This window comes from Berghia stephanieae, chromosome 6 (genome assembly GCF_034508935.2).
Source record: "Berghia stephanieae isolate SIO BIC M18660-M18661 chromosome 6, UCSD_Bste_1.3, whole genome shotgun sequence".
Classification (NCBI taxonomy): Eukaryota; Metazoa; Mollusca; class Gastropoda; order Nudibranchia; family Aeolidiidae; genus Berghia; species Berghia stephanieae.
The window spans coordinates 64,738,050-64,753,049 of NC_088365.1; the positions used below are offsets into that span (position 1 = coordinate 64,738,050).

The 15,000-nt window shown below is 36.9% G+C and overlaps 1 protein-coding gene across 1 annotated transcript in view; it reads right to left on the bottom strand.

Annotated features, from left to right (window-relative positions):
* The window catches only part of LOC144975459 (uncharacterized), a 159,300-nt gene that overhangs the window by 52,311 nt on the left and 91,989 nt on the right, over positions 1–15,000 (bottom strand). Inside the window, exons 2-4 of the mRNA XM_078919555.1 lie at positions 11,844–12,002; positions 5,501–5,602; positions 3,004–3,152 (exon numbers count right to left, since the gene is read on the bottom strand). Coding sequence (XP_078775681.1) covers positions 3,004–3,152; positions 5,501–5,602; positions 11,844–11,952 — 360 coding nt within the window. The 5' untranslated portion in view covers positions 11,953–12,002. The remainder of the gene's footprint in view (positions 1–3,003; positions 3,153–5,500; positions 5,603–11,843; positions 12,003–15,000) is intronic.

The following is a 15,000-nucleotide window of genomic DNA, read 5'->3' on the forward strand; positions in this document are numbered from 1 at the left end:
GGGGAAAGTCTAAGGGTCAAGGGAAATAGAATAGGAATCATGTGATTATGTAATATGATATGATGGGGAAAGTCTAACAATCAAGGGAAATAGAATTGGAATCATGTAATTATGTAATATGAGATGATGGGGAAAGTCTAACGGTCAATGGAAATAGAATATGAATCATGTGATTATGTAATATGAGATGATGGGGAAAGTCTAACGGTCAAGGGAAATAGAATAGGAATCATGTGATTATGTAATATGATATGATGGGGAAAGTCTAACGGTCAAGGGAAATAGAATAGGAATCATGTGATTATGTAATATGATATGATGGGAAAGTCTAACGGTCAATGGAAATAGAATATGAATCATGTGATTATGTAATATGAGATGATGGGGAACGTCTAATGGTCAAGGGAAATAGAATAGGAATCATGTGATTATGTAATATGTAATGATGGGGGAAAGTCTAACGGTCAAGGGAAATAGAATAGGAATCATGTGATTATGTAATATTAGACGATGGGGAAAGTCTAACGGTTAATGGAAATAGAATAGGAATCATGTGATTATGTAATATGAGATGATGGGAAAGTCTAACGGTCAAGGGAAATAGAATAGGAATCATGTGATTATGTAATATGAGATGATGGGCAAAGTCTAACGGTCAATGGAAATAGAATAGGAATCATGTGATTATGTAATATGAGATGATGGGGAAAGTCTAAGGGTCAAGGGAAATAGAATAGGAATCATGTGATTATGTAATATGAGATGATGGGGAAAGTCTAACGGTCAAGGGAAATAGAATAGGAATCATGTGATTATGTAATATGAGATGATGGGGAAAGTCTAACGGTCAAGGGAAATAGAATTGGAATCATGTGATTATGTAATATGAGATGATGGGGAAAGTCTAACTGTCAAGGGAAATAGAATAGGAATCATGTGATTATGTAATATGAGATGATGGGGAAAGTCGGTGTCTGAGGCTGTCTGAGGGTGAATGGTTATTTGATGATGATGGCTGTGGTGGTGATGGTGATGGTGGTGATGGTGATGGTGGTGATGGTGATGGTGGTGATGGTGGGATGGTGATGGTGGTGATGATGATGTTGACGGTGGTTGTAGTGATGGTGGTGGTGGTGATGATGTTGATGATGATAATGGTGGTGGTGGAAGTGATGATGATTGTGATGATATTGATGATGATGAGGACGATGATAATATTTATTTCATGAATTTTGGATAATTACGTATATTCGTTTCAAAAATAGGAAAACACACATTATGTGGAAATAGATGCATTCGATGAAATTACTGGATAGATAGATATATAAGAATAGATAAATGAAATATGAAAACGTAGATATATATATATATAATTGTGCGTGTATATATATATATATATATATATATATATATATATATATATATATATATATATATATATATATATATATATATGTATATATATGGATGGACAGAAATAGGCATATCAAGAGAGAAAAATAGATAGATACATTATGTGGTAGATAGATAGAAATGTGTTAAATAGACAGATAGATAATTATAAATAGATATAAGATTCATTATATACATATTGCACACACACACACACACACACACACACACACACATATATATATATATATATATATATATATATATATATATATATAAAATGTAGATAAACATATAGAAAGATAGATACATAAATACATAGTTAAGGAGACTGATAGCGAGATAGAAAAACCAGAGAGAAATATATAATTTTAGGCATGATTCGATGTCATTCGCATTCCCTCTTCCTTCATATCTTATTTCGCATAGCCGTGCTCGGCATGTAACACACCCACCCTACCGTAACACACACCTTACTGCAACGCACCCAACAAAGATACACAGTCACTTGCTCAAAGTGGAAAACACCCTATTATTCTACACGAAGATATCAACTCTTTTGTGATGGACAGGCGAGATTCATCCTATCAAAACACAGCAGTTAAGATATACGGGAACACGCCCCAAACAGAAAGGAGTCAGATTTACACATTAACAACAACAATGATAATAATAACAAGAGACAATAATAATATGGGAGTTGGTGCGCAAAGATGCTGCGCATGAGATTCACAGTAAGATTGAAGTAACGTTTACAATCGCTAACTGCATTGAGATAATCTAATGTAAACATTTCCATGACAACAGGGGCGGCAACTGATTACTTCCCCAACGTAAGAGTTAAGAATCGTATGCCGTTGAAGTAAAAGTAAAAAACCTGCTTCTATCTGGCAACACGGCTAATCATGCCAGGACCACAAAACACGATTAGAGACCAGCCTGACTTGTAAAGCCTGAAAGATATGCTGTACATAGACAAAATATATTCAGTAAAAGAGAACAAACGTATTCAAACTAACAAAAAAGGAAAAACAAACAAAACAAAAATAACAACAATAACAAACAAAAAACAAACAAACAAATAAACAATAAACAAAACAACATCGAACAAAATACTTGACACGGAATGTTTTGGACTCAAAACCCTTCTTTACCAAACAACAACAAATTTTTAAAACCTTGTTTTTTTTATGCTGCTGTTGCTGACTTAAAGGGGGTTTTAAGCGGAAACTGTAGGTGTTGAGTTTAGATCCTTTCTTTTCTTTATTTTTGGAAGACATTTTATACATTTTGTTCAATGTTTTTTCTTTTTTTTTTCTTTTCTTTTTTTTTAACACACATTTACACAACTTCTAACGGCTCGTATCAGATTTATGTTTTTCTCCTCTAGATACACTTTTATGTTCGTCGGAGAAGTATTTCATAAGGGCGTCCGCCATTGTTCCGATAGTTTAGAACCAGTTACTAAGTTACCATGCGTCATTACGAGGGAAGTGACGTCACGACTGTTGAAGGCTCTTGTCGTAACCCTAGAAAGAGGAGAGCTAACGCGTCGTAGCTCCTCTTTCTAGGTCGTAACTGAACGTTTGAACTTTGAACTTTGACCCTTACCTTTTGATCATAGAGGGCATAGACGAAGAATTCGAACGTCCGTCCCACATCGTAGTTGATTGTCCTGGCTGTTTTGATGATGCCATCGGGCCCGATCTGGAAGTGACTGGCATCGTCCTTGTTCTCCAACTGGAAGTTTGAGAGATAACCTGGGAATATAATATATGTAATGTAATATAATATAATGTAATATAATATAATATAATATAATATAATATAATATAATAAATATAATATAATATAATATAATATAATATAATATAATATAATATAATATAATATAATATAATATAATATAATATAATATAATAACAATAAATGAGAACATGAAATGAGATGATCAGAGAGCGATATTTTGTATGTGCAACGATGATGATGATGATGATGATGATGATGATGATGATGATGATGATGATGATGATGATGATGATGATGATCAGTGGCGTGGGGTCATTGGATCGAATGGTGCCAGGCACCGCACCAATCTTTTAAAAAATCATTAACAGCATAATTTAATTAAAAATAAAACAGAGATTTTAACTCCACTGTCTTTCGCCAACTCGCCAACAACATACTGCCTTTTTAGTCTCCACTCTATTCAAGATTCCGAGTCACGCACTGCGCCGACTCGTGTGTTGGTGACATCACTCCGCGAAGTAGTGACTAAATCAAACACCGTGGTGCAAAGCAATCCGAGCTCCAATTAATGCTATATCCATCAGTATCGCGACAGCTGATTGAGCGAGAAACTAGGTCGAATTATACTATCTTCAAATAGCGAAAAACCCCTCGACTTGTGCCAGGATCTGAGAGCTCCACCGTTGGACTGGGGGATGCGCCAAATTAGGTTCAAAGTTCAAAAACGTTGATTTTAGGCAATTGCCAATGTAGGGTAACTTCGGCCATCCAAAATATTACATTAACTGTCAAAAACACTGATCATTGTCAAGTTTATTTGTAAGCAGCAAAGAAAAAAATCATAAAACTTTAAAATATGACATATCAAACCCCCCACCTCTTTTTCACGATTATTGAATAAAGTAATTCTTTGAAACGAAGCATTGTGGACGAATTTACCAACATTTTACTTGCTTGTAGTGCCGAGTTGATGGTTACGTGTGTATGAGTGTTTATTTGTGTGTGTGTGTGTGTGTGTGTTTGTGCGTGTGTATTTGTGTCAGTCAGAGAAAGAAAGCGAAGACTGTCAACAGTTATACTTTTGGTGTGTTTTTAGATTTTTAAGTACTTAAGTGGAGTGATTTTTTCTTTGTGATGCTTTAAGATCTGAATCTACCTTTTATTTGTGCAATCATTAATCGTATTCCACTGATTTCCATTATTTGAGATATACTTTGAAGTTTTGTTTTGTTAAACAATGAATTGCAATGAATCAAGTTGACTCTTTACTTCACCGACCGTTTGGGAGATTGACACTAGATGACAAATTAGAAATAAAAAGACTAGTTCCTCACCAACCGACTGATTTTGAATTAACACAGGTGTGGAAATCTCGAAAACGCTCTTTTTCAGTGACATGGTATGACAGGCACGAATGGCTCACAGTTAGTTTAGCCTTTTGCTTTTATTGTCTACTTTTTACAGATACAACAAACACTGACAAATCATGGACATCTATAGGCTATAGTGACCTTAACCACTTATCGTATTTCTTAACCTCCTGAACGTTGTTTTAGCACCCTTAAAAGAGTGATTTTTTTTGTTGCGAAATTCAATGAAACAGGAGCGGTTAAATTCATTAATGATTCTGTCAATTTACAAAGCTGAAATAGATGCCATTCCAGATTTCAATAAACACATATAAAGATTTGCAGAGATGAAACATCGCAGTGCAGATTTTTTTTTACAAGTACTAAAAGTAAGTAATTTCTGTCATAGGTTTTTTTTTCTCTTTTGATTTACATTTATAACTTATTGATTGCATTATCTGCCAAATCCAATCCTTTAAATGGTGGACAAAGAATAATTACAAATACCTTTTCATACGGGACTTGTATCTCAGTGTTGTGGCTTGTTGTTTTCATGAATTATTTGTTTTTGTGAGTTTTGTCCACTCGGAGAAACCATCGACCCTCCCCCACCCTTCCATAAAAGAGAGTTTTTAATATGTCGTGCTCTCTCCTCTTAACCGTGTTCACTGTATTAGATTTTTTTTTCTAATCATGGCACCACCATATGCCGTCAATACGCCACGCCGCTGATGATGATGATGATGATGATGATGATGATAATAATAATAATAATAATAATAATAATAATAATAATAACAAATAATAATGAGTACTTGGCCGTTAACAGCGTTGTCTCTGTCGAAAAAAAAAGTGTAATATCGCCTAACGGGCGCCATGTATCCGTTCTACGTGTTACGTGTTGCTGTTATGTTGGTCAGGGACGCTTTGAGCACATTTAGTGGATATTGAGCTATATTTTACTTTCAATTTTTAAGATGTTGAAAATGTTAATACACTTAATAGGTTACCTGTTGTATTATCATAAGCGGTCACCTGGACCACGGGGACTCCCGCTGGGGCATTGTAGTATATCCTGGCTGGATACTGGCCCACTCTCATCACAATGGTCTCTGTGGCCATCGGCAGAATAGAGGCGTTGGGTTTTTTGGGGGGAGGGGGTAGTTGTTTGTGAGGAAAAAGGGGGGAGGGGTGAGGGTTGGGGAGGGGGTGAGGTGAAGAAAAAATATAATGTTACTCTGAGTGTCTTCATATTTTTAAAAATTTTAATTATGTATTATGCTAATTTATTGGGGGTGGGGGGGGGGGGGGGCTATCCCAATACCACTCATCAGTGGTTGGGGGCTGGATCTGTTAGATTTGGCGTAAATTGCTTTGCAATAGACTAGCTTCGTGTACAAATGGTAGCAGGTAATTTCTCATGTTCCTTTAACGATACAAAAATCCAGGAAGACTAGATTCATAGCCCTTATGGCATATTTTGTTTTCAAATTATCACTGAATTATATCTTTCTGCCAAATCTGAAAAATAAAAGAACATAGACATTTCCAAGACTGAAATACACAGACAGAAAATGTCGGTAGTAACAATATGTGTCAGTGCATGGCGTAATCAGTCGGAATGTGGAAATTGTGGATTGCATTTCCATGCATTTTCTGAAAAAATATGCTCCTCGGAGCATTTTAATCTTTATTTGAAGTAAATCGGATGATTTTTCATGAAGTTATGGTCAGATGTATGGAAAAGGTATCCAGCAACATTTCTCAAATTTCATACTTTTTCGACTTGACTAGCTGTAAAAAATATTTAGAAGTGAAATTAAGCGTTGATATTTCCTGAAGATGCACAAAATAATCATTTATGACAAGAACTCATTTTGGATTTTTTAAAAATTACATTCTAACTAAACTTGGCAATATCTCAGTTCAAGCCTTTTCACCATCCGACTGATTTTGCCATTCACTGTAACATATGGTTTTCACATCAGAGGATGGGTATCTATGTCAGAGCGTGTCAAGTCGGTAAACATCTTCTTGCTCATAAACTGTTACATATGGTTTTCACAGCAGAGGATGGGTATCTATGTCAGAGCGTGTCAAGTCGGTAAACATCTTCTTGCTCATAAACTGTTACATATGGTTTTCACAGCAGAGGATGGATATCTATGTCAGAGGGTGTCAAGTCGGTAAACATCTTCTTGCTCATAAACTGTTACATAAGGTTTTCACAGCAGAGGATGGGTATCTATGTCAGAGGGTGTCAAGTCGGTAAACATCTTCTTGCTCATAAACTGTTACATATGGTTTTCACAGCAGAGGATGGGTATCTATGTCAGAGGGTGTCAAGTCGGTAAACATCTTCTTGCTCATAAACTGTTACATTTGGTTTTCACAGCAGAGGATGGATATCTATGTCAGAGCGTGTCAAGTCGGTAAACATCTTCTTGCTCATAAACTGTTACATATTATGGTTTTCACAGCAGAGGATGGATATCTATGTCAGAGGGTGTCAAGTCGGTAAACATCTTCTTGCTCATAAACTGTTACATATTATGGTTTTCACAGCAGAGGATGGATATCTATGTCAGAGCGTGTCAAGTCGGTAAACATCTTATTGCTCATAAACTGTTACATATTATGGTTTTCACAGCAGAGGATGGATATCTATGTCAGAGGGTGTCAAGTCGGTAAACATCTTCTTGCTCATAAACTGTTACATATTATGGTTTTCACAGCAGAAGATGGGTATCTATGTCAGAGCGTGTCAAGTCGGTAAACATCTTATTGCTCATAAACTGTTACATATTATGGTTTTCACAGCAGAGGATGGGTATCTATGTCAGAGCGTGTCAAGTCGGTAAACATCTTATTGCTCATAAACTGTTACATATTATGGTTTTCACAGCAGAGGATGGATATCTATGTCAGAGCGTGTCAAGTCGGTAAACATCTTCTGCTCATAAACGTTTATTTGTAATCTAATTTTGGCTCAGGTTTCCACATCATTCTATCTTCAGTTGGGTGGTTACTTCAAACTAAATTCGCACAAAGAGTCTATAAAAGTTTAATTTCACATGTTATAATTAAGTGAGTAGAAATGGTGAGTATTATACTTAATTACATACCCGCGTTCGAGCCCCGCTTAAGGCACTTTCGTATTTTTTTTCCTTGGGCAAGATTATTATCCCCCAATGTGCTCATTCTGGACAATTGGGTTGTTCTCGACTGCATCCGGGATCAATCTTGATCCCTTAGCGTGTCAAGCGAGTGTTCTACCAACTGAGCTATCGTGACCCCCCCCCCCCCCCCCCCCCCCTTCTCCCTACCCTTGTATTTTAGGCTCGGGACAAATTCTTTTGATGAACCAAGTGCCATTTCAAGATAATATTTATTGTAATTGTAACTACCCCCCCCCCCCCAATCACCTCTTTTCCATTATCTATCTCACCATCTACGACCTCCCCCCCCCCCTTTCCCCACATCTTCATTGTCTCTTATTTCTTCGTCTTTTACACTATATGGGGGCGAAGTGACCGAGTTGTTAGGCATTGCACTGTGATCCGGGTGACCCGGGTTCGAGCCCCGCTTCAGACACGTTCGTTTTTTTTTCCTTGAGCAAGATTATTAACTCCCAATTTGCTCACTTGGACAACATGGGTGATTCCTGTTGACATCAGACATCTTGTTTGATGAGTTATCTATATTCCTTCGTGGAATGCCTAGGCGACGATAACTTATGATATCGTGGCGCAAAAGGCATAATTCTAAAAAAAAATTGTTTACACTATATAATGTGTCTTCCTTTCATTATTCAGCATGTTTTTTAAAAGTATATGTTAAATGGTTTTACTGCGGCGCATGCGACAAATTTGGCTCATTTCAGCGTAGCACAGTAAAAATGTAGAATATGGGATAGAAAAAAAATCATTCAAGATGTACCATTAACCATCTCCTTACCGATCAATTTCAGTATTTTCCCAAAATGGCAGGTTTACCCAGCAGAAAAATTGATTTTTTAAACTCAAGCAAGCTCTCTACAAAACACCTTTATGTTCTTATTAACTTTTCAAAATTGGAGAAAAATGTATTAACTGAGTGTGTAAATAGATAGTTTTATTCAACTATCATTAACATGTAAAACCTAAAAACATTAGCTTTGATACTTACGCCTATAATTTGTCTCAGAAAAATGTAATAAATAGCATGGGGTAAAAGTAACCCCGGGCACACTAGGGAAATAGTCGGTGTTAGGGTTGAGTGAGTTTAATTAAACAAAGATCATTCTTCAATTTTGTGAAGAGCAAAAAAATCCGAATAAGAAAAATGTATATTATGCCGTAACAAATGTGACGATTTTGCTGTAGGTGGTAAGAAGAGAGTTAAAAACATTCGAGAAAATGTAAGACAAAAGGTGAAAGGTTGAAATGGGAAACATAGGTAGATTCGAAGAGCACAGTATCAATCACATACGATAAAGGTAAATTTATAACATTATCACAGGAGACAACATTGTGTGAGTGTTTTCAGACGATATCACCAATGTTATTACAATAACAACTCGGTCATGTTATATTACAAGGGCGTGTTATATAATAATAATAACAATATACGATTCTTACAATCTTGCTGTTTGGAATTCCTGACGTGTTCCCAACCGCTGTACGAGCTTGCGAGTGCGCGTTGGGAACAAAGTTCGAATTCCAAAACGCAAGAGTGAAAGAAATCGTTTATTCTACCCCTCCATCGATTCTTATTTCGTCATCTTTGAATAAAAGACATATTCAAACACATTTAAATAATACTTCTTTTGAAAGAATCTGACTTCTGGTTAAATTTACGCTTGATAATATGACGTCACAAATGATTCTTGTCAACATGATATCATTACGCGTTACTGTTTAGGGAGAGGGGTGGAATAACAAGATACAATCACAATTGTTATTGAGAAAAGAAATAACGTTTGTCTTGTACAACATTCAGCAAGAAGTCATGACGTAAAACCAGACCTGCCGAGTACACCGAAAAAATAGTATAAATACGAATTGTTGTCTCCAGCTACAGAACAACATTCGCTTCCTTGACTCAATAAATACTGTTGAAAAGGAAAGTTTAGTTCCTCAGAACCTATATTCAGAACTTCGGAGCATTTTTGGATCATGCTGAGGGCAATTTATTTATTTCTAAAGCTATTTAAAGTGACTTTTTTCCCCTTGAAAACTACGAATTTTTTAAATTTCAAGTTGGCAGCTCAGCGTAAAACACACGGGACCTTTGATTGGTCTAGAGTGGCTCAGCGGTATGGTCTTTGATTCTTACCCAAAAGGTACCGAGCTCGATCACCGGCCTTGAGCAAGTCACATCACCCTAGTTCGCTTTGCGGTGTGCACTGCGGCTGGCGCCTGGCTTATTCCAGTTTTTCTTTGGAACAGACCCTAAAAACAAATTTCCCCAGGATAAATGAAGAGAATATTATTTATTTATTATCCGTCCTTCGAAAGAATAGAGCTTCCTTCTACGTGCGTCCTCATTCAGACATTAGAAAAAGACAAAGAAAAGAAGAAATGATGAATACAAAAAGGGACAAAAAGTGCGCTCACGCATGCCTAACCTGCGGCCATTTTGGTTCCACACTCAACAAAAGGAATCCGTCTGCTGTGTTCAATACGAGCTCGGTTGCTTTTAAAGACTCAAATTGATCGAATTTTTCTTTTGTTAAAATGTTTCAATGTTTTGTAGCTGATTGTCAACTAGTGTTGGACAAATTGTATCGAAATATCGATATGAATGACAATATCGAATCATATCGATTTCAAAATGAAATATCGATATATATATATATATATATATATATATATATATATATATATATATATATATATATATATATATATATATATATATTCATATTATGCTCAAAGTTTACCAGGGCTGTCGGATGGCCACGTGCATGGCCAAAATCGGACACACAGAGAATCATTTCTTCATTTCTTATTATTATCGACTTATAGTAATGGAGCCAAAAGCAACACAAAATCAGTTTACTATGAAAAACAATGGAGAAACGAATTTTTTTGGCGAATAGAAATGCTGGGGGTTGGGAGGGGGGAGTGGACAAGCACGTTTATCGTAATTTTTTAAATAGATTTTCGATATATCGATGTATAATTCATTTTCATCGATATATCGATATTTCAAGTGACATAATATCGTATTGTATCGATATCGAAAATTTGTGATATCGCCCAACACTATTGTCAACATTGCTTGGAGCCTGTCATGTCTGTTTTTGCCGATTTCCAAGTGGAACCACTTTTTTTGTTGTTGTTGTGGGTGTTGTTAAAAGGAAGTGACGTAACGACTTTGATACCCTATTATGCTGGTCAAGGACACACAAGAGGAGAAAAGATGCCAAACAACACTGCCGTACTCTGGGAAAAAAAAACATAAAAAAAAAATTGGCCAGAAAACTCGTCCTTCAAATTATATCGATCGAGTTAAATGACCCTGGACTTCGCGAATATGAGGGTCATTTAAATCGATCGATATTTGAAGGACAAGTTCTCTGGTCAAATTTTAAAATTTTTTTTTTTTTCAGTATACGGCAGAACAGTGAAGGGTCATGAGTGAGAGACAAGAGTAGGAAATAGCAGAGAGGGATACAAGGTAATCGGGAGGTGTGAGGTTATACAAATTTTTTGGGGATGTTTCTTTTCTTGCATTTTTCTTTCTTTTTTTATTTTTTGTCCGGGACTGTTTCATACACAATATATCAGATCTTTATATTATACATAAATCAACTATCAAGCAAAACTCGGGCTCAATAATCTCAGAATCAAGGTGTTGGTGCACCTTTAAAGCGCTCTGAGCACTTCCTCGTGAACTGGTAGAGCGCTCAACCGATACATTGCATCCCGGACTACCAACACAATTTGAACCCCCCCCCCCCCCCCCCCCCCCCAAAAAAAAATCCCCCCAAAAAAAGGAAAAACAAAACCTCACGATGTTATGATTACGACGCCGAATTCGATATCAAGGCAGCATTCATTTTTAAACAGGAAGATACATAGGATTGGTTTTTGTTTGTTTGTTTTAAAAAAATCTTACTGGTTACTACACTCTGGGGTGGTTTAGGGTTCGGATGCAATGCTCCATCTATGGCGAGAGGAGGCAGCATTCTAATAATTTCTTACATACTGTTTTTGCGTTGATAACATCTGCAGCGACTTGCACGCGGAACGTGTCTGCCCGCCGATGACGACGACGACGACAAGACCTGTTGCTGCTGCTGCTGTTGTTGTTGTTGTTGTTCAGGCTTTAGGGTGACCTTATTATAATGGGGTCTTGTATTTTTACCTTTTTCGCCTGCGCAGGGAAGGGGCCCCGAGATGATGATGGTGATGACGATGAAGGGTATCACAAACCCCAGCAGCACGGACGGGTTGAGAAACTTGTTCTGGAACATTCTTGAAGCATCGGTGGTCTATCCTGGAGTCAGTAATTGTATCGATAGGTCTGAAATGAGAGGACAGAGAACAGTGTTAAACAGACGAAAGAGTGAAAATGGAGAGGCTTCGTATGGGAACAAAACAGACAATGGACGTTTCGGGTCCATCAGTGTTACCCAGTGCTTTGTCCCCATCAGTGTTAAACAGCGAAACTAGACTGCCAGAAGCTGTAGACTGTAAACAAGCAAAGTCCCTTTATTGGAAAAAGTCCCAGGTTTGAGAGTATCCGCCGAGATGAGGGGTCATTTAAATCGAGCTATATTTGAAGGACGAGTTTTATGGCCAATCTCTTAAAAACGTGTTTTTCTAAAGTACGACAGTTAAAAGGTCAAAGTTCAAACGTCAGGTTAGACTGACATACTTTCAAGTCTCATGCATTGGCTTTTATTTTAATTCAAGTTTCAGCATCAAAATCTTCGAAACACTGTGATATGGTTGTGAGACAACGTGTACATATCTGTAGGTCTGATAACCCAAACTGTTATAGGAGACGCCCAGCTGGATGCGCAAACTGGTTGCGCAGTTGTGGTGGCGTCAGAAAAACAATAACAAAGGCACGTGTGGGTAACCATCCTCTACCTTGTGTCTCTTTCTTTAAAACTTATCTGCAAACAATTCACATGTTTGCTGCTAATTTTAATGTAGTTACAGATCGTTGTATATCAATCAAGCCCACAAATTAAATGCGTTCGGTTGTCAGACCTGCTTGGGATAATAATATTATGTGCAACAAGTTGTGAGATGAAGGGAGGTAAGCATGATGTCACTTCACGCCAACGCGTACGGGTACGGTACGGAAACCCGCCGTGCACGTGAAAAGTATTCATAAATTCGTGATATCAATCAGCCCATCTCTTGGAAAATAGCATAATTTTGTTATGAATGCAATGCACCGTAAGCACACCAGGAGGTCGAGAGAACATTGTATGACGAGCGAGAAACGCACGTGCAGTGAGTATAATATGGAAAATGATATTATGATGGCTATCTTCATCTGATAATCTTCACAAATCACAAAAATGTGTAACCATTCTTGAGGAGTCATTTACAGAAAATAATATTGTGCGATTCCTTCATTTTTTAATTTTTTAAAATTTTTTTTGGTATTTATTAAATGAGTTATTTTTTAAATTGAGCTTTATATAGCACAATATCCACTAAATGTGCTCAATGCGCTTTACAAGGGGTCCCTGCTCAACAGCAACATTTAACATGTAGGACGGGACATGACGCCTGTTAGGCGATATTACAAGTTTTTGGATAAAGACAACGCTGTTAACGACCAGGTACTCATTTTACACCTGAGTACGGTGAGAGAATGTGAGTAAAGAGCCTTTTCCAAGGACTCAACTATGCGCCGAGCGCGAGGCTCGAACCTAGGACCTTCCAGTCCGAAAGCGAGTGTCATACCACTGGACCACATAGCCGTGCATAGTCCTCAATAACACAACAAGCTTGCGAGCGGGGATGGATGATCTTTATTGACGACCAGCATAATATAATATATTTAGACTAGATAGAAAAGAAGATGCAATTAGTTTGGAACCAGAAGACAAATTACACAAGGTATGTATCCAGTCCTCCGGAAGAGTGGTTTTACACTTCCATCTAGATTGTAACCAGTTTTTTTTTTTTAGACATAACGCTTTTATTCCTTACTGAATACATGACGACCAGTCGAGGTAGAAAGAACACAGTTGGGGTCACCCGGCTCATTTGCAATAGGATTCAATAGTCTGATGTCACGTCCGCCCAGCAGCCAGCAGGTTGGTTCTAAACAAAGAAAATCACTACTTTTTATTCTTCATTGCTGGCTAGAACTTTTTCACATGTCATGTGATCAGATTGTATAAAATTCAAAACATGATCAGATTTATAATGTTTTTCTCCTCTGGAAACGCTTTTATGCTCGTCGGAGAAGTGTTTCATAAGAGCTTCCACCATTGTTCCGATAGTTTAGAATCAAATACTAAGTTACTATGCAACATTGCGAGGGAAGTGACGTCATGACTGTTGAAGCCTATTACAACATCGTTCCTTATATATATATATATATATATATATATATATATATATATATATATATATATGTATATATATATATATATATATATTATAAATATATTATATATATATATGTATAATATAATATATATATATATATATATATATATATATATATATATATATATATATATCTTTATGAACAGTTCTCACTTAATTGTATTAATCAGACTATAACCGTTTTAGTGATGTGTGTGTTGGTACGTTATATCCGGCTGGTATTTTTCCTAAACGCATCATGTACGTTATATCCGGCTGGTATTTTTCCTAAACGCATCATGTACGTTATATCCGGCTGGTATTTTTCCTAAACGCATCATGTACGTTATATCCGGCTGGTATTTTTCCTAAACGCATCATGTACGTTATATCCGGCTGGTATTTTTCCTAAACGCATCATGTACGTTATATTCGGCTGGTATTTTTCCTAAACGCATCATGTACGTTATATCCGGCTGGTATTTTTCCTAAACGCATCATGTACGTTACATCCGGCTGGTATTTTTCCTAAACGCATCATGTACGTTATATCCGGCTGGTATTTTTCCTAAACGCATCATGCACGTTATATCCGGCTGGTGTTTTTCCTAAACGCATCATGTACGTTATATCCGGCTGGTATTTTTCCTAAACGCGTCATCTCATCAATAAAAGCCCGATTATCGTGAAAACCTCATTATCCCAACGGCGTCTAAAAACAATAACAAAGAGACGAGTGACGTCAACTTCATTCATCAACGTAGCCAAAGTGTACTCAAGAGTTTGTAAACAATGGGGGGTTCGGCGGCCTTCAGTGATGCTGGAGTACATCTTGAGTGCATCTCCTTGTCATGAAGTCCCAACTCCGTGCTTCGAATATAATCGCATCGCTACTACTGTGTGTATGGTGAGAACAAATGGATATGCCTAGGCTTTTATTTGGATTTTTTTTATTACAATTT